Source organism: Sprattus sprattus (genome assembly GCF_963457725.1).
Source record: "Sprattus sprattus genome assembly, chromosome: 5".
In the NCBI taxonomy this organism is placed as follows: Eukaryota; Metazoa; Chordata; class Actinopteri; order Clupeiformes; family Clupeidae; genus Sprattus; species Sprattus sprattus.
The window spans coordinates 38,534,604-38,558,677 of record NC_137924.1 but is presented as its reverse complement, the minus strand read 5'-3'; the positions used below and the strand labels follow the sequence as shown (position 1 = coordinate 38,558,677).

The 24,074-nt window shown below is 41.4% G+C and overlaps 1 protein-coding gene across 1 annotated transcript; it reads left to right on the top strand.

Moving 5' to 3' along the window:
* The first annotated feature begins 1,217 nt into the window (after positions 1 to 1,217).
* On the top strand, positions 1,218 to 13,574 carry LOC308365121 (von Willebrand factor A domain-containing protein 5A-like). The gene is made up of 18 exons (XM_080838458.1): positions 1,218 to 1,367; positions 3,969 to 4,171; positions 4,573 to 4,795; positions 5,102 to 5,271; positions 5,375 to 5,489; positions 5,672 to 5,847; positions 6,016 to 6,104; positions 6,226 to 6,370; positions 6,637 to 6,716; positions 6,870 to 6,984; positions 7,590 to 7,748; positions 8,141 to 8,244; positions 9,062 to 9,285; positions 9,398 to 9,493; positions 9,806 to 9,874; positions 9,998 to 10,134; positions 13,235 to 13,358; positions 13,440 to 13,574. Exons 1-18 carry the CDS (start codon positions 1,313 to 1,315, stop codon positions 13,517 to 13,519), a joined length of 2,364 nt encoding a protein of 787 aa, XP_080694584.1. The 5' UTR covers positions 1,218 to 1,312; the 3' UTR covers positions 13,520 to 13,574.
* Positions 13,575 to 24,074: the final 10,500 nt, after the last annotated feature.

The window sequence follows — 24,074 nt, the reverse complement described above, 5'->3', positions numbered from 1 at the left end:
AACAACAGTTAGTTACAAAAGACTGACTGATAACTACATTATAGGTTGCCTAGGTTTTCTACAGGTGTTGTTTTGCTCACACCATATTCCCTGAAAATCCATTCATTTTTCTATAGAAATGTTTTCTATGGAACCAGAAAGTGTTAATGCTAACACTAAAAACCTGCAAACTTCGGGCGGACTTCCACACCCTGGTAGTAGGGTGAGACAGCTTCCATGTACCGAACCAAATGTTTTAAAAAACTTTTTTTCATATATAAAATTGGTGCTTAAATTAGTCGGAATTTTAATATTTCTTTACAATATACAGAATAGGCTATATATACCCTTAGAACTCTGAAGTTAAAGGTCTGCACACTGTTCATTTTCGAACCCATAGATGGATACTGCAGCTGGTTGGCGGGATCAATTCAATTCAATTCAATTTTATTTGTATAGCGCCATAACAATACAATTGCCTCTCGGCGCTTAACAGAGCCCAGAGCCTGAACCCCATACAGTAAGACATTTTTTTGTTGTTGGAACATGAAAATACTTTCTACTAAAGTATTTTATATTATATCTTCTAAACTTGTATTGATTTATATTATGTGCCATTGTTGGCTGACTAAAAACAAAATGGTTCTGCTGGTCATCCTCAATAAAATGGGTGTGGCGCAGATCCTTAAGGAGTTAAAAGTATTCGACAGTAAGCCTCGTTCCAAATCACTGGACCTCCATCACTTTTCTTTTGGCATCCCACTACCGTAGCCTACCAAACGGTCTTGAGGGTGATGCTGCAGTTTTAAGTAGCCTATAATATCTATGCAGTTGTTGACTGGTATCAAGATGAACGGCTGTATTTCTTGTAGATAAAATCATTTCTCCTTTTTGCTTTGCTTTATTTCACTTTCGCTTTCGGTGAGGGGAATTGCGTGGTCATCCCATCCGGAGGAAACTTCCAGTTGTAAGCGTAGGCTATAGCTCGTTGCTACTGTAATGAAAGAACGGCCACTGTAACTTATCAAAAATAATCTTTATTAGAGTCGGTACTTTGCCCGAATGACTTTGCGATACCATGGCGAAAGTTGAGTCGAATAGGGCGACGTAGGCTTTTTTTTTGTTTTTGTTCAATAAACTGTTGATCTTAATTCCAGGATTTTCTAGTTCAGAGAGCCTGCACGAGATTAGCACGCTTTTTCCTCAGTATTTAGAATGCAGGCGTGGTGATAGACTGGAATGCTCACGTCTACTGTTGTGAAATAAAAGGTCCCTTCCTAAAAGAAGCCTAGGCTTTACTTCCACTTTAATATTGAAGAGCTGAAACGTCAACATGGAGAACTGCATGGAGAACTGCTGTGGTCTGGTTACGGTCAAGAATGAGCCAGGTATTTATGGTCGTGGATACTGCATATTTTGGCTTATATTTTTGTGTTGATCGTTTTTGATTGGCGCCTTGTGGTTATTCTGGACTTTAATACAAGGCTGTCTTGCGTAGGATTTATTCAATACGGAAGCCGTGTCAGCGTTTCGCCTAAAACCTGCCTGCTTTCATTGGCCGATGTAAGATGAGTGTAGGCTACAGTAAGCTATACGATGATAAAATAGGAGAACCAACAAATAATAAATAGGCTAAGTGCACGGGAAAGCCAGCCAATCGAGGGAAGCCTAAAAAAAGTATAATTAATAAAAGTATTTAAACCTATTGTTGGTGCGGGCTAAATTTAGTTTTCATACGTGAAAATAAATATAACAGCTATTTCCTACAGAAACTAAAACTGAAACTTCAGCAACGGAAGAAACAGTACTTTCCCTACCGTTTCTTTACAGATATTGTGGTTAACATACAAAGGTTTATACGGATCTTTTTCATGTTTTCAGACACTCACAATAACATCATGAGCCTGTCAAAACAAGCGTTTGACGCAGATGCTTGCCTAAGGGATTAGCCTACATTGTAGCCTTTGCGGGTGTAGGTTATTGCATTTTAACTCAATACTTGGACCCGAAAAAATCTAAAATAAATCCCGATGCTGCCCTGGAAGTGGTCTGTTTCAGGTTTTCCAATGTGTTAGGCGCTATATTTCATTTTTCCGTCCCTGGAAAATTCAAAGAAATTAATGGAAATCACCAGATCTTATAATCCCGATGAAATGGCCTAAATGCATAGGAATTATGTAAAACTATCTTTTTGCTGTTCATTTAATAGGTGCACTTCAGGCTTGTTCTGCAACACCTAGATCTGTCCATGCATACAACCAGTTTCATGATAAAATGGACAAGCCCGCCTCTGTTAACACTCAGCTAGACCAAGCCCATCTCTGACAGTGTTCCTGTGCCATTACAAAAGGAGTTTCAGCACACCTTTATTTTTCAGATACTGACTGGTCATTTCTAAATCCAAGTAAGGCCATGTAATAGCTCAAATTCCTCTGTTAAAATAATCCTGTACTTGCAAACACAGGTGAAGCAATGTCATGGGGTAATCTTTGTGTCATTATAAAGCACCTACTGTACATCATGTACAAGTATATGCAACACTTGTACATGATCACTTGTCAATGTGGGAGTTGAGTTCACCCCTCCCTGTGCACACATAATGTTGTTTGTTTGGAACATTCCTAACTGCTTAACACAGCGATCCAACCCAAGACAGTCAAAGAGACTATTGTTTTTTTTCATCATGGGTACCAGAATCTAAGCACAGTTAAAGGTGCATTATGGATTAATAGCTATTCGCTAAAGGTATGCTAGCCGCTAAAACTAACGAAATCTCTTGAAATGTGCTGACTGACATTATGACAAACTAATTACTCAACGACTGTCCTTACACAGTCAAACATCAATCATGTGCAACACAAGACTAAGCAAGACGGCAAATAAGCTACTTACTAGATCGGCAGAAGGTAATCAAAGACAGGTCGGCGGGCATCGGCAGGCAAAACTACAGAAGGCCGTTATATGCCTATCGACCCTGCTATGCCATTGGCACGGACGCAATTCTCCATATTAAAAGTCATTGTAGCACCCCAATTTTTTTTTTTGCTGTTATTTTAAGGTTAAACTGCTTATCCTAACCCTAATCCTGAAGCATAATTGTTGCATATTGTGCCTTTAATGATAGTTTTCTAAAGCAGAAGCTTACGTCTTCGGGCAATTGAATTACTATGAATACACTTAACATTGCAAGATCAGCTTGTCTGGGAATTCCCTGCCCCTTCACTGCATTCCATTTGTTCAGTTGGTCTGGCCAACTCTCAACGGCGCTCCACTTCAGCCACCTGATTGGACAGTCCTTTAACCAATCAGACCAACGATACTATACAACGATACAACGATCGGTAATAAAGCAAACACATATTTTTTCTGTATGAATTGTTCCAGGGCAAGTTTCTGTTCTGTTTTCAAAGAAAACGTGCCTTATCGAAGTTTTGCGGTGCTTCGGCGGCCACCATGTCCAATGTTTAAAAACTCTCCGTGCAGTAGATTTTGTAACGTAGCCATGGTAAGTTTAAATCCGCCAATGGCACGCCAGGTAGCCAAAAGCCAGTTTGTGATTGGCTCCAAGGATTCTGGAAATCTTGAAATGAACGGCTATCCGAAGTTGACCAGACCCACTGCAGAGGCAAAATCAATTTGGCCGGAAGAAGTGGGGCGGGACTTCCCAGACTAAGATCAGCTTTAAGTTTCTTCGATGCAGTTACTAAAAGGCTTCATTAAATTAAAATAAAATGTATATTTGATATAATAGAGTAGTATGATGTTTTTATTTGATTTCATGAGATACATTTTTGTCAGTAGCAAATTCATGTTGTGGTATATGATAATGTGAGTAAGATATAAACATGCCTGTCATTCTAGCTGCCAAGCCAATTCACCATATAGACCAATTTTTTATTATATTTTAGAATTGAAGTTGAATTGAAGTTTAAGTCAGTGCGTATCTCTGTAAAGATTCAATCAGTTTCTCACTCACAAACTTCCTCCAGTTCCTCTGAAGAGCGTGGCGGTGGATGTGCGTGTGCAGGGACATGTAGCCACAGTGACCTCCACTCTGCTGTATGTGAATGGAGAAGAGCGCCCCCTGGAGGCTGTGTTTGTGTTCCCTCTACCTGGAGAATGTGCCCTCTGCCACTTCAGCGCCAAATTAGGAGACACAGAGGTGGTGGCAGAGCTGCAGGAAAAACAGAAGGTGAGATGGGGGGCCAGACATTTTAATGACACTGACTTAACAGCATGATTACAATGTGTACATAGTGCATAATATGTAGGCTTCTATGTGACTGTATTTGGAAGGCTATATGCATCATCGCTGACTACATCTGTTACCTGTGATATACCTGTACCTATGTCCAAATATTGATTCATCAGTGCATAATATGTAGGGAAAAAGGAAAGCAATGGATCAGATATGTGTAACTGAATTCATGTATATGAGGAAAGAAAGTTTGTATAGTATATACAAATGAAGTCATCTCTGCCCATAGACTATCATCAAAAAAAGTCATCATCTGCCTTGATGTCAAATAGTTTTTTTTTGTAATAGTGACTGTACTTGATGTATAATAACGTTTAGACTTCCCCTTGGTTCAGGCACGCGAGCAGTATGATGATGCGTTGAGCTCAGGCCATCAGGCTTTCCTGCTGGAGGAGAGTGATCAGAGCCCAGACATGTTCCAGATGAACGTGGGCAGCCTGCCTCCAGGAGAGAGCGCTGCCATCACTCTGGTCTACATTTCAGAGCTGGCCATGCAAGCTGATGACGCCCTGCGCTTTTGTCTGCCCGCTGTGCTCAACCCCCGCTACACACCCCAGGGTGAGAGCCAGAAACCTGGAGGCTTGTGGTGAAGAGGCCTGTCATACCTCATTGCATTGAAGAGTTTAGTATATAGAGCTCATCCTGCCTTTGTAGACCATGCTCACCATTAGTTAGCATGAGCGCTAAGCCATTTGCTATTTTGATTTATGTGTGATTGGGGGCAGCACCTGAATATTAGAAGCCAATATTGTCCAAATGTTATTCTTAAAAACAAAGGTAGGCAAAGTTGAAGGTACCAATGTTAAATGTTCATAACACTCAGTTCATAACACAGTAGCATTTTCCCAAACTCTCTACTCTCAGATATGGACATGAGTAAAATGGCCACTGTGACATCAGTCCCAGCTGGCATGGTGCCCTACACTTTGGCTCTGAGTGCTCACCTATCCTCCCCCCAGCCCATCTCTAAAGTGGAGTCCAACTGTGCTCTGGAGCCACTGGTTTACCTAAACACAGACGAAACACAGGCCACGGTATGGTATGGGGTGAGGGTCGAGGGACATGAATGTCTGCCTTCATAGTAGCAGAAGTCATTTCATATTGTATTTTATTTTATTCCTCTTCATGATCCTCCAGGTGAGTCTCTCTTCAGGCCACATGTTTGATCAGGATGTGGAGCTGTTGCTGTACTACCAGGATGCTCATGAGCCCACTGCCATAGTGGAGGCGGGACAGGACAGTGCTGAGCCAGGTGAGGGGTTGTGTTTTTCACCTGCCGATAAGCTGCACAGTTCTACGGAGTTCACTAATGAGTGGCTTTTGTTTTATCATAGGCTGTGGTTGTAAAATAGTTTACCAAACTGATTTCATATGGCTTGATGTAGAAATTCAATCAAATAAATGCAAGTGCCCCCCTCTCTGTTTCTCTCTTAGGCTCTTTGATGGGTGACCCTGTGGTTATGCTCAGCTTTTACCCAGAGTTCCCTGCTGCAGTAACATCCTCACTTACCACCTCTGGAGAGTTTATTTTTGTGGTGGACCGATCAGGCAGTATGGACTGCAGTATGCACTCAGGAAAAGACTCAAAGATGCGGATCGAGAGTGCCAAGGTATCATGATTGTATATTACTATATTGCTAGAGAGTACCTAAACTGACAAAACCTGCCAAATCAGGCCTTGTCATTAATTCTTCTCTTTTGCAATATTCCACATTTGTCGCAGATACTTGTCCATGGTTGTTTACTACTCAATCTAAACCCTGTTTTTACATATTCAGGACACGCTGCTCCTTCTCTTGAAGAGCCTTCCCATGGGCTGCTTTTTCAACATCTACGGCTTTGGATCCCATTTTGAAAGTTTCTTCCCGTCAGCATGCTTTCCCATTCATCTGTCTCACTTAACTATTATCTATTTTATTATGCTTCTGATTAGGTTTTGAAAAATTCAGCCTGCTTCTTACAATACGATGGCTACTGTCCTCTTGCAGGAAGAGCGTGGAATACAAGCAGAAGACAATGGATGAGGCTCTTGAGAAAGTGAAGGGAATCAGTGCAGACATGGGGGGCACTGAGATTTTGGAGCCTCTGCAACACCTCTTCAGCCAGCCCTGCATTCCCAGTCACCCCAGACAGGTAGATAATCAGACACATCACTGTGACTCACTTCACCTTCTAGGAATATAGGGTATGCCTGCCCTTATGAGCATGAGCAATAATGAGCAATAAGTGTTAATTGTGCCTAGCTGGTTAGTTAAACTAATTTTAGACCAAAACTTTATGTTGCTTAAAAAGTGCAAAATATACTACAAGAGGGTTCAGCAAAAACCTCTTCCATACAATTCATATTCCATCCTGAATGTGTGGTCCCAGGTAACACATGTGGTTTCTCTTTTTCCTAGCTTTTCATTTTCACTGATGGAGAAGTGGGAAACACTAAGCAGGTTTTGGACTTGGTGAAGCTGAATGTAAATTCTCACCGGTATGTGATGGGTCACACCACACAAAACATTACCTCAACAGTGTTTCAGGTGTTTTATTAGTTTGCACATAAGAGAAGGTTTCTAATATATATATATATATATATATAGTATATAAAAAAAGACATAAACTTACCTCCATATGATGTGTCCAGGTGTTTCTCTTTTGGTATTGGAGAGGGCGCCAGCACTGCTTTAATCAATGGCTTAGCCCAGGAGGGCTCTGGGCATGCTCAGTTCATCACCGGAACAGACCGCATGCAACCCAAGGTAGGAGGAGATGGAACTTGTGTGCAGACAACTGGAGTTGGGTAAGAAAGGCAGAGACTCATTCACTACTGAGAGTGTGATTGCACTGAACAAGGATAGTACACGAAATGAACTGAAAGATTGGCGGGTGATGCAGTGTATTATCAGAATTACAGAATTAAGAAAATTACAAAAGAAAGGAAACCGCTAAAGGACAAGGCAGGCAGATGGCACAGTCACGGGTCATCCTGAGCAAGAGAAATAAATATATTAAAATACACATTAATGACATTAAAATACACATTAATGACATTAACATATGTCAAAACAATCACATCTGAAAGGAAAAGATAGTTTTGAAAAATACATTGATATGAGTAGTAGTACTGTGTGCTGGATCACAGGAAGCCAACAGGTGAGTTGACCACTCTCTGAGCCTTTCATAAACTGGTATGCCCACATTTTATCTGCTATACATCAGGCTTCACTACCATTATGAAAAGCTAATTTGTACTTTCCTCTGCACATTTGGTATGTCAGTAGGTTTACACTTTTCATTTGTGGTGGTCATTTTGTTTCATTAATCCTCACAGATACTATCTTACTTTTCACACCCCCTCTATCAGGTGATGCAGTCTCTCCGCTATGCACTGCAGCCAGCAGTGAAGGACATCTCTGTTGACTGGGACCTTCCAGATGGTGTGTCAGTCACCACTTTGTCTCCTGCACTCAAAGTGCTCTTCCATGGCCAAAGGGCTTTGCTGTATGCTCAGCTCAGAGGAGAGGTGAGAGGACATCTCAGTCTTACCTCTTGTGTGGTCATTTTGAACCTGAAAAGGTTATGGATAAATAGGCGTTGCAAACATGGTTTGGAGTGAGGTCCTTTATAGCTGTAGTACCAGTCTTTTTATTCTGGTGACCATCAGTACACAAAAAATGTTTTTTGACAAACATTTGTCTAGAAGGATTGTAACTTGTAACATGTGTGTAGGACTATTGTACCGTTGTAGACAAATGAAAAAGCTCCCCAATACAAGCAACACAAAAGCAACTAACACAAAAGCAAGCAACACAAGGATTTCTTGTTCTTTCTGTTCATGTTTTACATTTTCTGCACTTTCATTTGCAAGATGATATAGTGATGACACTGACATCATACTCCATTTCCTGTTTCTAGAGCTCAGGGAATCCAGAGGGATCTGTAACGATACAGTACAACCTGTTGGAGGAGACGGTCAAAAACCATCTCGGCTTCTGTCTCAAACCCGTAGGAGACACAGGGTAAACATGAGTTTTTGTTTGCTCTGAGAAAGTGCAAATATTTATAATATCAATAATAGAAATAAAAATAATTTAGAATTTTAAAACTTAGAACCTTTTCAACTCTCAGTTTCAAGGACCGGGTTCATTGGTTTCATGAACCTACTTTAGATTCAGCAACATTCTGGTAAAGGGTGAGAATATCGTAGCTGTATACATTCTACACTATTACTCGTCTACCCTTGAGACTTGTGCCAAAAAGGCACTAGACTTGCTAAATATCTTGACAGAATGCATTTTTTTTTTTAAATATATATTCTGCATTAACTTGTCAATATCAAAAAGATAATTTTCATCAGTTTAGATATTAGAACATTCTTTTTGAAATTAGGGAAAGATTCCCACGGCACAAGATGAAGAAAGAAACAATTTCCAGATTAAAGATTTAAGGAAATTGAAAGCATATAGCCCAATGCATGATTAAACAGCAAACAACTATCAAACAGGTGTTAATGATCAGCAACATAAGCAGGTTGAACTAAAATCATCTCCGAGATTCTTGGTAAAACCTACCTGCCAAGTATACCATGTATACCAAGTATACAGACAATTGATCATATTTTTGAAGGCAAAGGGTTTTCTGTGAACTTTGTGTGTTGTTAAAGGTACAGTCCATGATTTCTTTCTTTCACCTGATGTGGGCTGTACTTTTGCATTTTCAATTTACAGCAGTTTGTCTCCCAAGTACCTTAAACCTCTCCATAGTATTGTACATGTGAATATGTTATATATAAGCATACAGAGATGCTGATCTCTCCTGGTCTTCCACACTCTGCAGGGTGACTCTCCATCGGCTGGGGGCTCGGGCCCTGATTCGTTCGCTGGAGGTGGAGGAAAGGGCAGACGGGCCAGAGTCGGAGGCCCTGAGAGAGAAGCTGCTGCAGCTCAGCCTGCAGTCTGGAGTCAGCAGCACACACACCGCCTTCATCGCCATCCACAAGGGCAACGGACAGGCAGTGCAGGGACCACTGCTCCGCAGAAATATACCAACCCCAAGTTTCAGTGGGTCTCTTTTTATGCTTGTGTGTCTTCTGATCCCACAGTGATTCAATGCTGAAGAAAATAACTTACAGGTTCTTCTGCTCACATTTTATTTCTGTTTTGTTTTTGCCAGTGATGTCTGGTGGTTTTGGTGCACCTATAGCCATGTGCTGTTCAATGGCCCCAATGTCACCAACGTGTCTTCGGATGTGTGGATCATTTGGAGAAGGTAGTTGTAAGTGTTCAGCCTGTTGTGATGTTATCTCGTCCCTGTTTTAATATGCTCCACACACATCACAAGCTCACCCACTTGTTCCATTTCCAGGGTTTTGCTTTGCTCCATACATTTGTCTGTTGCAGTGTGTTCGAGATGTACTGATTTTGCAAAGCTGAAAAGACCAGTCAAGGACAAAACCTATTTTTTAATACATTGCGCTCCTGTAGTCCATAGAAAAGTATGTGTGTATCTAAATGCTGTCTCTGAATTATTACTGTATGAATGGATTCAGATTCATATTTATATTTATATTTATTCACTTAGACGAGATATATGATGACTGCGCTATGCTGGATGACGAAGACGGGTTTGCTGTTGAAAATGGGTTTGAAGGTACAATCTTCAATTTAGTCAATTGTTTGATGTGTATTCTCCACCTACTAATATTCTGTAACAGTCATTTTGGTTTATCTTGCTGCCTATGTTCATCTGAATGAATGTTTCCTTGTCTTTTAGAACCAGAGTCCCTCACAGATCCCCTCCTTCAGCTGATCTCTCTCCAGAAAGCCTCGGGGTCATGGGAAATGGACTCCTCAATGGCTAAAGTGTTGGAGAGGTCAGATGACGAGTTGGCCAAACTGATGCCAGTGGGGGTAAAAGTTGTCTGATATTAATCATGCAAACATCCAAAGAGCTACAGCAATCATAGGATCACTTTAGGAATGTTGAACCTAGTTATGCATTTTGTCCATAAAATAGATATACAGTACACATGGTATACATGATCATTCAGTCATGTTTTTGTGTTTTGATGCCTTGTTTTAGTGTGACATGTTTAAATGGGCCTGGAGAACTGCACCCCTTTAGTTCAAAGTACTTTATTGTCATTGCCACAAAGACAACGAGACAGTAGGGGCAGCAACAGAATTCTTCCACAGCTAAATAATAATAAATAACAATTAATAAATAGATTAACAAATATCATAAATTAAAAAAGCAATATATCTCCATATTAAGGTGCATCAAGTGTTAGAGTGCAGTCCATGGGGGGCAGGGCGGGCTGGGCCGGGGGGAGGTGAAGGGGGGGGGGGGGGGGAGCTGTTGAGGAGCCTTATTGCACAGGGATAGAAGCTCTTTGCCATCCTGGAGGTGCGTGCCTTTTTTGATCTGAACCTTTTCCCTGACGGGAGTAACAGGAACAGATGATGGGCAGGATGGGAGGGCTGTGAGGATGTGTTTAGAGCGCTGCAGGCAATGGGAGGAGGAGATGGAAAACATGTCGGGCAGCTCTGCTCCAATGATCCTTCCCGCTGTTTTAATCAGCCTCTGGATGGCTGCCTGCTCCGCCTTTGTGCAGCTGTAGAACCATACATTGAGGCAGTATGTAAGCACACTCTCTATAGCGCAGCGGTAGAAGTTATGCAGCAGCCTCTGAGGAAGATGTTCTTTCCTCAACTTCCGGAGGTAAAAGAGGCGTTGCTGGGCCTTCCCCAAAACGGAAGCTGTGTTTTTGACCCAGGACAACTCCTCCGTCAGTGTCAGACCCAGAAACTTTAGAGAGGTGACTCGCTCAACCTCTTCCCCGTTGATGTAGAGTGGGAGATGGTGATTATGCTGGGAAGACTTCCGGAAGTCAATGATCATCTCTTTCGTTTTCTTTATGTTGAGATTGAGGTTGTGCTCAGAACACCAGACTGCCAGGTTTCCCACTTCTTGCCTGTAGGCAGCCTCATCGTTGTTGGAGGCCAAGCACTGTTGTATCATCTGCAAATTTGAAGATTTTGTTGGATGGGCAGGAGGGAGTAAAGTCATGGGTGTAGAGGGTGTATAATAGTGGGCTGAGCACGTAACCTTGTGGGGCGCCAGTACTGATGGTCAGATTTGAAGAGTGATGCTTCCCCAGTTGTACACTCTGTGTGCAATTGGTCAGGAAGTCCAATACCCAGTTATACAATGTAGCATTGAGGTTCAAGTCCTGAAGTTTGGAGATGAGTTTGCCTGGAAGGATGGCATTGAATGCAGAACTGTAATCTATAAAGAGAATACGGATGTAAGTGTTCTTTAACTCCAGGTGCTCTTGTGTGATGGTGTGATGCCTCTTATGTGTTTCATGACCAGCCTTTCCAAGCATTTAGCAGGTATGGGGGTGAGAGCCACTGGCCTATAGTCGTTCAGGCACGTGACTGCAGTCTTTTTTGGCACAGGTATGATGGTTGATGCTTTGAAACATGGGGGGACATGTGAAAGGGCTAGAGAGCGGTTGAAAATATCTGTAAATACCTCTGTCAGCTGGTCACCGCAATTCTTTAGTACACGGCCTGCCACACCATCTGGTCCTGCCGCTTTCCTGGGGTTGATGTTTTTCAGGCAGAGTCTGACCTCGTGGGGGGTCAGAGTGGGTGCAGCATCGTCAGAGGGTAGGGGCAGAGGCAGCTGATCATTGTTGTCCCTGTCTAACCGTGCATAGAACTGATTCAGCTCTTCAGTCAGGGTAGCACAGCTGGTCTGGGGGGGTGACGCAGTCCCTTTGTAGTCCGAGATTGCTCTTATTCCCTCCCGTACTCCCTACCGTCTCGGATTGGTGTGAGTGTGGAAAAGTTGCTCAACACGTTGCCAACAGGGTGTTTGGCTTTTGCAGATTTTATGCCTCTCCTCAGTGCTGCCCTAGCTACGCTGTATGCTGCTGTTTCACCTGATCTGTAGGCTGCGTCAGTGTACGCACCTCTCTGCACATCCATGGCTTTTGGTTGGGGAACACTCTCACAGTCCTCCTTCTTGTGACATTGTTCACACAGAAGTTGATGTAGTCCATTACTGAAGATGTGTATTCCTCCAGTTCAATTTTTGGGTCTTTAGACATCATGTTCAGTTTAAAATTAGGTGATACATTGGTTTTGCTGTAAAAGGTGTTCTTACATTTTTGTAGCGTTTCCAACTCTAACCGCAAAACTGAATAGTGAGCAGCCCAGGTGTCAAATCAGAATCACAGTTGTGTTTAACTCCCCATCACATGACCATGCACCAACAGAGTGTATTTGAGGATGTTATTAAAAAAATTGTTACCAACAAAAAATACCTTTTAAAAATAGTTAAATGTCACTGTTCCGATTGGTCAAGAGGTGTTGCAAGTTAATTATTTGTGTCTACTCTCATGCACTCATAGGCACAGGAAAATATTCAAGTTTAAATTAAGTGATGAAAAAAAAAGTGTATATTCTGAATTTGATCTACAGCGTGTACGCGCATGTGTGTGTGTGTGTGTGTGTGTGTGTGTGTGTGTGTGTGTGTGTTTGATTGTGTATGAGAGATTATGGTAAGGGAACATTCGAGAAATGCGTTCCAGCTAAAGTTGACCCTGTGTGATTCACACATTGTCAGTTATTTTGTAGCCTAATTGATATTCTATATTCCGATTGATATTCATTACCCCGGGCCCATACATATTAGACATCTCAATGTCACACTTTGAAGTTACACTAGAGTCCCTGCATTTATTTTTGGTTCTGAGACTGTAGTCGGCTCGACCCACGTAACCTTAGGGGGACGCGTACCCCACTTTGACAATTGTGATATTCGGGTATTGCATCTTTGATTGCCTTCATGTATTTTTTAAAACACTTCATTAGGTAGCTTTTGTTGAATCGTCACCAAAACACTTCACCCTAGAACATCAAGGAGAAAGCATATTGCATTTTACTGGACCTTACACAACTGTTTTCCAATTCTGTCATGACAGTATATGTCTGTGTTTAGGCAGACAAGGCTGTGTGGGCTACAACTCTGGCTCTGATTTGGCTCTATGGTTTGAGGCTGGAGGCCCAGGACGAATGGCAGTTTGTAGCCATGAAGGCAGCATCCTGGATTCAAGCTCAGAAAGGTAAACTTGTCTCCTCTCAGTCTTTGTCAGCCTTAAGACGTGTGTTTCTTCTAGTGCTCACATTAACATTTTGTGTTGCAGTGGGCTGTGTGTCTCAGTGTGTGCAGGCTGGAAATGCTCTGCTGGGATGCCAGGTGCAGCAGAAGACCCTGGGGCTCTGAGGTGACCAAACCGGTCCTTCTGTAGAATGGGTCATTAATTAAATGTGACATAAACACATCGGACTCATCACTGATTCAGATAGTTTCCTATTCTATTTGTTCCCAATAATAAAATGTTTGTTGTGCTTTCCTTGGTGTTATTGACAGTGGCGTGTTCAGGGAGTGGCCTAGGGTGGCACGGGCCACCTCTGAAATCTGATTGGCCACCTCAAGTGCCACCCCAATATTAGTATGTAAATTATGCCATTTGCGCGCACGAGTACAATAGCAGACGGAGTAGGGGAAGATAAATAGTTTCATTGCGGCTTTCTGCGATTACCCATTACAACAGGTATTAACAATTGGGTCTTGTCCAATGGTATATATACACCTGAAAGGGCAAAATTGTCTCTATCATGGTGGGTATTTTTTGTGGGAGAAACAATAGCAATCTACAACAAAATGATATGCTTATCTTACACTATAGACACTATTAAAAAACGATTCAATTACATGAAAACGTTGTTATTTTCTTCGGTATTTTCATCATATTCAGATTTTCAATGATGATTTCTGGGTAATTGTTGTGTTGTTGTCCAATGTCAAATCTCTATTTGATCATGTGACGAGACGATACGATGTGTATCCTAATGTTTAGAAGGGGCAACTGCTATCGTGAATTATACAATAAATAAGTTGTGAAATAAAAGGAAAACACATCACAGTTAAAGTTGTATGAGACCTAACAAGTGCCTAACAAGTGTTTTTTAGTGGAGGTTTCGAAAAATGATTGCAACATATTGAAAAATCCCGTGCTTGCGTTGTAGCCTATATGTGGACTTCAAGTTTACAAGAAAAAAAAATCTCTTCAATGGTAAGACCCTTTTGTTGTGCTTCTTCTGGTGTAGCATACAATGTGACTTTTATTTGGGCATAGCAGATGCCTATCATGTGTAATGTGTAGGCTATTTCATTCCGTACTTGCAATGTGAATAATTTAATTTCAATATGCTTATCTCCCTCTCGTGCGCGGTTGTACTTTTAACGGGACTTGTGTGAGCGAGTGCATGTAGTAGGCTGTCTGTTGATGCCAGAGTTTAAAAAAGCCCAAAATCGTGCTGTACGGAGAAGTCAAATCCGACCTTAACACGGATGAGGCAAAGCTCGTGGCTGCCTCTGTCAAATCTCTTCCGTCAGTCTAATTTTGTTTTAGGTGTTATTAAATATAAATTACTCTAGCCTGCATTTAATTTGGAAAACCACCGACTGGTGACAGTGATACGGTAAGATGTGGCGTTGACTTGCCAAATGTGAGCTTGCTATTCACAGATGAGGTAACGATCCCTACAGCTAGCCTAGCTAACGGTATGTCTTAAATTGAGACCGTTATGATCTGGTAAAATAAGCAAGCTGGTGCTGTTGTCAACCACGAGATTATCATTTTTTTTATTGTTCGAATGGGATTTTCAACACCTGACAATACACTGTAGAGCATATTGTAATGCAACGTTGAATGGATGAATAGCTTACATAAGGGTACCCAGCACTTTTCAAACCATATTCAAGCTTGGTTATTGTCCCCACCACTGACACCCTTGCATATCGCACATTGCAACGTGTTAGTATTGCTGTTTTAACCATGGTAACCACGGTTCCACTTATGCATGTGAGAAAAATGTCTGCGCAGGCGCTCCTGCTCACACTTCATGCCACCCCTGCATACGTCAGTGCCCCACTGGTGCCACCCCTATCAAAAATTTCTGGACACGCCACTGGTTATTGACTGTTCTTAGTTTCTAAATCTACTTGGCAATTAATATCTGCTTTGCCAGGGTCCTAACCCGGAGGCTCAAGAATGTGGTGATGTCCATTTTCAAGGAATACCAAGACTAAGTGCATAAAAGGAAAGATAGCCACTCTTGGAAAAAATTATGCAGTCTACAACCCGAAAAGATTCTTAATCTGTCACAGTCTTTGTCTGCATCATGGTGAAAGTGACTGTAACTACCCGCTGATTTTGTCTAATAAACAGGACCACGCATCATACTGATGTCCAACTCTTCCCGTACTTTATTGTCTGGAACACCGTGAAAACTAGACAGAAACAAACAATCAAACAAACAAACAATCAACAAACAAACAAACCCCAAGTTTACATATAACATCGCAAACAAATATACATTCCATTTAATATTCCAGTGAAGATAGGTAAGTATTACCGTGTTCGCCTGGAAACCAGCAGTAGAATAACTTAACTTAATGTGAATGTGTTGCGTGCGTGCGTGTTCTCTCAGTCTTTCAAGTCGCATTACCCTCGCACTTCCAGGTCATATAGGTGAGGTCACATGTCGCAAAGGGTCAAAGGGTCACCAGACTAATGCACAAATTCCTGAACCCACCAGCAAATGCAAATTACGTTTGCAAAACAACAAATTAAATCACAAATTGTAAATGACAATAATAAATAAATATGTGCAATTGAAATGTCTATCAACCTTGGCCATATCTTGACAGCTGATACATCAGGGTCAGCTACAGTGACAAATCCATTATCAAAACCAAAGAGCAGTACAATTTAGATAATTTACGGCTAACTTACATACAAATCAACTGGATGTCAGGAAAGCGTGTTGCTTTTAAGATAACCTACGATAACTATATGTGGCATGCTTGCTTGGCTTGCCAAGCCTACCTGACACAAGGCTCTGTTTCTGCGATGATGTCAGCTATAATTTCAGGGTGTGTTCTCTCTGAATGACTGTGTGTACATGTGAGTACACCACTGCCTCAGTCAGTGAGAGGACCTGTTAATGGCTGACGTTTCTGAGAATTGTTTCATGTTTCTGAATACAGTGCCCTCATATTTAGTCAGAGGAAGGGACACCACGAGAAAAACTTCATCTGTATGAGATTCTGCACTCCAGGTGGAACCATTATCATCGCAGTAGTGATACCAAAGACACATTCCTAACTCATAATATAAGAAAGGATTAATGTAACCCTAAAAGAGCATCAGATTTTTATATTCACTCTGAAATAGATTTGATGATGATAGGTTACATGACCAAAAAGCTATTGAAGTTTCCAATGTTCAAAAATTCACTGAAAATAGTGTGAGGTGAAAAAGAAAAAACTAAAATCTGTGCAACATGTATACATAGTCAATGAACACTCTGAAACTAGTTTGAGGATGATAAGTCACATGACCGAAAAGCTATTGAAGTTTCAGACTTTCATAAATTCACTGAAAATAGTGTGAAGTGAAAATGAAAAAACCAAAGGCTGTGCAACATGTATACATAGTCAATGAACACTCTGAAACTAATTTGAGGATGATAAGTCACATGACCAAAAAGCTATTGAAATTTCAGACTTTCATAAATTCACTGAAAATAGTGTGAAGTGAAAATGAAAAAACGAAAGGCTGTGCAATGTGTATGCATACATTTTGAACAGTTCAACATCATTTTTATGTTTTTAGTTCATGTTATTGAAAAGCTATTGACTTTTGAAATTTTAAATGTGTAATTTGTTGATGGTCCCTAAACATACGGGTGTCCGAATGTCTGTTGAATATCCAACTTCCAACCAACTTTACCACGGTGTGTTAGTGTGTGTTACATTTAACTGACGGTAACTTTTCACCATGCGTATGTGTGTTTGTATCCACCCGTAGTGCGGTGGTTTTTATGGTAACGGCAACCTATAGCACAGGTGTAGGACGTTCTCGGGTGCAGCAAAGGTATGTTTCATCCATGCCTACAGTGTGTACGGGGAAGGCTAGCTGTATAGTTAACATACCACTGAATCTGAAGTCTGGTTTAATGAGTATGTTTCTAGTGTAAGCCTAAACATGTCCTCTGTTTGCTCTGTCTATAGCAGCTATTGCAGCACGCAGTGATGAAGCATTGTTAGCTGCTGTTCTCTTTGAGGTTGATTATAGTTTCGGGTGCTGCTATCGGAATATTGGTTTATTTGTTTTCCCCCTCTAGCCTGGGGGGCTAGTAGTGTGTATGTGGTTAGGATTATTGTGAGCCACAGGTTAGAGGGTTTTCTTTTCGTTTTGTTTGTTTTGTTATTCTGTTATCTGTTTCCCCCGTGTCAGTCCCCGTCAACCATAGCCTGGGTATATTTAGGGCCTTAGCCTAGATTACAGGTTGGCCAGGTTTCCTCTCAGAGTATTGTTCTCACCTTTTAATATTATGTGTAGTGTAATGCAGTGAAGTGTGAAACCCCTCTTAATGTGCCTAAGTGGTACGCTTGCAGTGGTGTGGCCAATGAGCTTGTAGTGTGTGCTCTCCTCCTCTCACGTGTGAAATTGGAGGCAGGCCCCTGTTAGTCAGTGTTGCAGTGGCTCTGGTCTTACTCAATGGCTTGGTTATCTCCCATGAATTCTATTTAATGTATTGTCTTGTATTTATTTATTGATGACCAACGCAACACCTTATTTTAACGACAACCAAGAATAAAATTGATCTTTTGTATTTCCTCAAAAAGAACCGGCGTGGGTCCATTATTGTGACGGAGTTCCCCTTGCTCTTCCAGTATACCTCAAGGGGTGGCATAGTCTGTTGATAGGCCTACCTAAGGGCCACATTTAATTAAATATAACGGTCACATGACGACGTTCAGATACAGCGGGTTAAATAAGTATTGAACACGTCACAATTTCAATTTTTCTCAGTAAATATATTTCAAAAGAATTTCCATTCCATTATATTTCCATTCATCCTTCCTTCAATTGTGTGACGTTTGCCAGTACCGTATGCTGAAAAGCAGTCCCACACCATGATGGTCCCACCTCCAAACTTGCCTTTTTGGATTATGCGCAGTGCCATTTCTCCTCCAAACATGGTGTGCATTATGGCATCCAAAAAGTTTAATTTTGCTCTCATTTGACCAGACTATATTCTCCCAGTATTTCACAGGCTTGTCCAAATCTTGTGCAGCAAACTTTAAAATAGCTTCAACATGCTTTTTCATCAACAATGGAGCCTTGCATGGTGAGCTTGCATACAGGCCATGGTGGTTGAGTGCATTACTTATTGTTTTCTTTGAAACAATTGTCCTGCTTATTCCAGGTCTTTCTGAAGCTCTCCACAAGTGGTCCTTGGCTCTTGGACAACTCTGATAATTTTTTTCACTCCTCTGGCAGAAATCTTGCGAGATGCACTTGGCCAGTTTATGGTGAAATTACGTTCTATCCACTTCCGGATTATGGCCCCAACAGTGCTGGAAATGCGTCCGTAAACAATGGCATCAGTATGTTTTGCAACAATAAGGTTGCGAATGTCTTGAGAGAGCCCGTTACTTTCACCCATCATGAGATGTTTCTTGTTTGAAACCTTTTTAAAGGCCATCGGTTTGGACTGAAGCAGCTGATATTAATTGACACTGACAATGGGCCAGATTGCCTTCTAATATTGATAGATTACAGCATTTGTCATGCCTTTTGCACCTCCCTGTGTTGTGCAGTCTTTTAATGACACAGAACTTCTACGGAAACTTAGTGAAGGGGACGTGGTGGCCTTTGAACCTAAATAACACACCTGATACCTTGTAGGTCTTTACAATCAAGACAGAAAGGCCAGCCATGACATACATGATGCCTGCCAGAAAGGTAGCATTAGCCTCTGCAATTGTGTTTGCTGAGCTGGTCCTTTACATCGAACAGAACAGGCAAAATGATGAAACAGCACCAATCTTTGAGTAAGCTGAACTTGCCCAGCTCTACCATTTACGAATGGAACAGCTAGGAGCGGAAGAGTTCACTCTACCCGGCTGATGGAAAGGCTTCTTGCTGAGTTCCCTGATATAACCCTTGTACGTCGCTTTGGACAGAAGCGTCTGCTAAATGACTAAATGTAAATTTAAATGTAAATATAACCGCTTATACAAAGGGAAGATAAATCCTGATGGCCTTTGAAGATGATGTTGGAATTGCTCTTGTCAAAGCCTGTGAACAGAACAACACAAAAGATGTTATGCACATTGCACATGCTGCACAATGTTTGGTGAGGCCAAATCTTTTAATGGATTCCCTGATACCAATAATGCTCTGTTCCACAGCTATTACTGACCCTTGTTCAAAAGCTGTTAAGGGGACCCAGCATAAAAAATCAGATGGCAGAGACAACATCACCAACACAATTCAACAGTGTAAAGCACAAACGGGGACCAGGCACAGGATTTGTCAGACACAGTACTCCACAGGATATACCAGTTCCTTTATATGTAGGGCTGATGCTGCATGCCCACACACAAAAAAAGGAACTGACCTCAACTGTCAACTCAGATGGGGAACAACTTCTACAGGCATTATCAAAATTGGTATGCCATGTACAATCAGTAAAGCTGTGGAACACCTGAATCCTGGCCAAATTCCAGTGTTCACATTTGACCAACCTTTGTATGCCCTGTTCAAATCCAGTTCAAGTGGCCTGATAAATATGGTGAAGACAAATTGGTGGTTTTGTTTGGTGGGTTGCATATTGAGATGGCTGTACTGAAAATGCTGGGAAGTGGTTGGGTTGAAGCCAATGTGTCTCGCACCAGGAGCAGTGTTGGGAAAGTGTGGATTTCACTTTCTACATGAACTAGTTCAGTTCATAGTTCACAAATTTCAAAATGAGCTAGTTCAGTTCATAGTTCAAAATTCAAAATTTTGAACTAAGTTCACAGCTCCAAAAAATGAACTAGTTCAGTTCTTTTTTTCAATATGTTGCGAGCAAAAAAAAAAAATCAAAATCTCTATATGTCTGCAATACCGCTTTCGGCCTCTATGCAACTTCGGCGCTCTCACACTTGCCAGGCATTGACAGTAAAAGAAAGCACATGCAGCGACTGGAAACAGGACTGTTAAATGTATGTTTTTCGCCTGGAAGTCTCTAGAAATCTGGCACCGTATTGAAACGAAATTAAAAAGAGTGAACGTGCTGTTCAGACACCAGAATTAACGCGTTCACAGTATCGTTCATCAGGCAATAATACAAAACTTCAAATTCACGTTCACCAAAATTATGAACTTTCGTTCAATGAACGCGTTCAGGTTAAACACTGACCATGAGGGCTCATCACAAATGTCTCATGACGAGTTTGGCCCTGGTGTGGGGTGGACTCCCCCGCCACAATGGTTCGATCCGGGCTTCCCCAGCCATAGTGGCTGGACCCGGAAGACCAAATTGGCTCAATTGAACTCAGCTGGCGGCCCCTATTTAAAAGGCGCCTCATGTTCATGAGGACAGACTTTTTTACCACTTGAGATGGTGATGGGAGAACTTTGTGAACAGGCATGCGAGACGGTGAAAGGTGTTTTCGTTTAGGAACAACTACCTGCTGTGAGGTGAAGTGGATTAAGTATCTAGCTGTGTAAATACTGTTAGGGCTTTAGATGTTTCTAGTGAACTATGTGCTTTGTGAAGAGGTTCCTTCTGAACCTGTGCTGTGAAGATGTTCCTTCTGAACCTGTGCTGTAAAGATGTTCCTTCTGAACCTGTGCTGTAAAGATGTTCCTTCTGAACCTGTGCTGTAAAGATGTTCCTTCTGAACCTGTGCTGTAAAGATGTTCCTTCTGAACCTGTGCTGTAAAGATGTTCCTTCTGAACCTGTGCTGTAAAGATGTTCCTTCTGAACCTGTGCTGTAAAGATGTTCCTTCTGAACCTGTGCTGTAAAGATGTTCCTTCTCAACCTGTGCTGTAAAGATGTTCCTTCTCAACCTGTGCTGTAAAGATGTTCCTTCTGAACTTGTGCTGTTAATATGGCCCTGATTGACCTGTGAATCTGTGCCTAGCTCAAGGATATGCCTAGTCCTCCCTAATGTCTGTAGCACATCTTTTGTTTCTGTTAATATTTATGTTTGTTTATTGTATAGACCTGTTTCAGGGTGGATACAAAATAATTCCCCCATGTAAATAAATAAGAATCTATTTTTATATGGAAGCCACTATCTCCTGCACCCTTCTTCCCAACTACACCACCCAGTCCAGTCGCGACCTCTCAAAACAACCACATGAGTTTAAACACATAAACACAAAGGAAATCATTCATAAGAGATGCAGTTTTACACTTTCTACACATACCGTATTTTCCGGACTATAAGGCGCACTTAAAAGCCTTTAATTTTCTCAAAAAACAACAGTGTGCCTTATAATCCGGAGTGCCTTATATAGGGATTAATTTCGGTTGTGCTTACTGACCTCGAAGCGATTTTGTGTGGTACACGGCGCTCTGTCAAAATGTTTTAGTACGACTTTGGTAAACTACAAAGCCGCACCGTTTGCAGCATTCAGCTACCGTACTTTATATAAATCCTCGAACATTGTTCATTTCATTGCTTCCGACCACTGTTGCTCTCTGGTGGCTCGGTGTTTGAAGTGCCTTCTCCAGCAAGCTTGAAATGACAACTAGAGTAATTTGCTGGAGTAATGCTGGGAGCGTTGCTCTCTATCCATTAAATAGGGAATGTATTTCACGTATGTGTAGAACCTATTGAGAATGGCTGACCTTACATAAAACGGCAGTGAAAGAGCCAAGAGACTGGAGGCAAACAGTACCTCTGCCCTAATGAGGGGGGCGTGTGAGAGCATATCATCATGCTAACGTTATACTTATTAGCAGCGAGGCTAGCTAGCTACTATGTGTTTCAATGGATTTTTGGTCTAAGCGTTAGCAGAGCTTCAGTTAAGACCTACAATACTCTGCAACATTTTGAGAGTTATTATGAATACACTAACGTTTGATTTAGCGGTATCAGACTTTTTTTTACGTGTTACAACTGAACAAGGTTGGGAGTTATTGTGAATACGCTCATTAACGTTTGAACAATGTAGAGAGTATTTGTGAACACGTTTAATAAAGTTTGACTGACTGACTGTTTTGTTTTGCTTACTGCGCCTTATAGTCCGGTGCGCTTTATATATGAAAAAAGATCGAAAATAGACCATTCATTGACAGTGCGCCTTATAATCCAGTGCGCCCTATAGTGCGGAAAATAGGATACATGTCTGGACATTTGTAGATTTATTGATTTATGGCCCGGTCTAGAAATATTTTACAATGGTCATAGTCTTCCATAATATAGCATAGTAAGGCCATAGCCGTCCTGGTGACGGGGAGTTAACAGTGAGTCCATGGGATGTGTTCATGCAAACGCAGCACGAGTGTGGATTTCACATTTAATTTATGAAATAACACACAATATATAATCCAACTAGATGTACTAACTAATGAATTTAAAGGGAAGGTGTGTGTGTGTGTGTGTGTGTGTGTGTGTGTGTGTGTGTGTGTGTGTGTGTGTGTGTGTGTGTGTGTGTGTGTGTGTGTGTGTGTGTGTGTGTGTGTGCGTGCGTGCGTGAACTTGGATGCTCAGGTGTGCCCTTTAAGGTGCGCGCCAGAAAGAATGTGTGTGTGTTCCTTTGTTACAATGGACGTATTCCAGGTGTACCTACAGTATCTTTGTGCATTTTCATAGGTGCAGCCAATAAAGCACATATGAAGCATAGTGTAAATATTCACATAATGTCAATGGGGAGTTAACAGTTATTCTAGCATAATGTTAATTTAAGCTCGTTAACAGATACTCATTAACAGATAATCAGCGGAATAATATTATATAATAATATCAAAAAATTATACATTTTACTTCTCCTCCTTTTCTTCCAACTCCTCCTCCTCCACCCTTTAGTCCTCCTCTTCTTCCTCCTACTCCTCCTCCAGACAAGCATAGTACAAGCATGAGTGTGGATTTGTCCTTTATTCCATGGTCAGAAAGCTTGTCTGTGACCTCCAACTGCTTTTCCACATTCACATCCACATTCTTGTCTAACATTAAATAGACCAGAGAATATAAATCAAAGCATTTATTAACACAATGATGACATATGAGTTAACATATATTCCAGCATAATGATCATTTTAGCTTGTTAACATATACTTCAGCATAATCTTCAGCTGAATAATATTATTTAATAATAATATCATAAAATTATACATTTTCCGCATCCGCATCCTCCTTCTCCTCCTCCTCCTCCTCTTTCTCCTCCTCCTCGTATTCCTCTTCTTACTCTTCCTCTTCTTCTTCCTCCTCCCAGTCCTCTTCCTACTCCTCTTCCTCGTCCTCCTCTGCCTATTACTCTTCCTACCCTTCCTCCTCTCAGTCCTCTTCCTACTCCTCTGCCTATTCCTTTTCCTCCACCTTTTCGTCCTCCTCTTCTTCCTCCAGACAAGCGTAGTACAAACATGAGTATGAATTTGTCCTTTATTCCATGGTCAGAAAGCTTGTCCGTGTCCTCCAACTGTTTGTCCGCATACAGGAGCCGTAGCTTAGAGAGATCTAACAGTTTGGCAAGAATAGTTTAATTGTGTAAGTGGATGAAGTGAAAAAATTAATTTTACAAGTGAGCATGCATTTTGTCATTGTGTGAGTGAAAAAAAGGCAACACCACAAATCATTCTAAGAAAAAGAAAACAGAAACGAACACACAGCACATAATGGTCATCACCTGTGTTCCCTGAGAGCTTCTCCACAAGTTTACTCTTTAATTCAAGAACAGTTGTGTTGTTGAAGTCTTCCTCTGA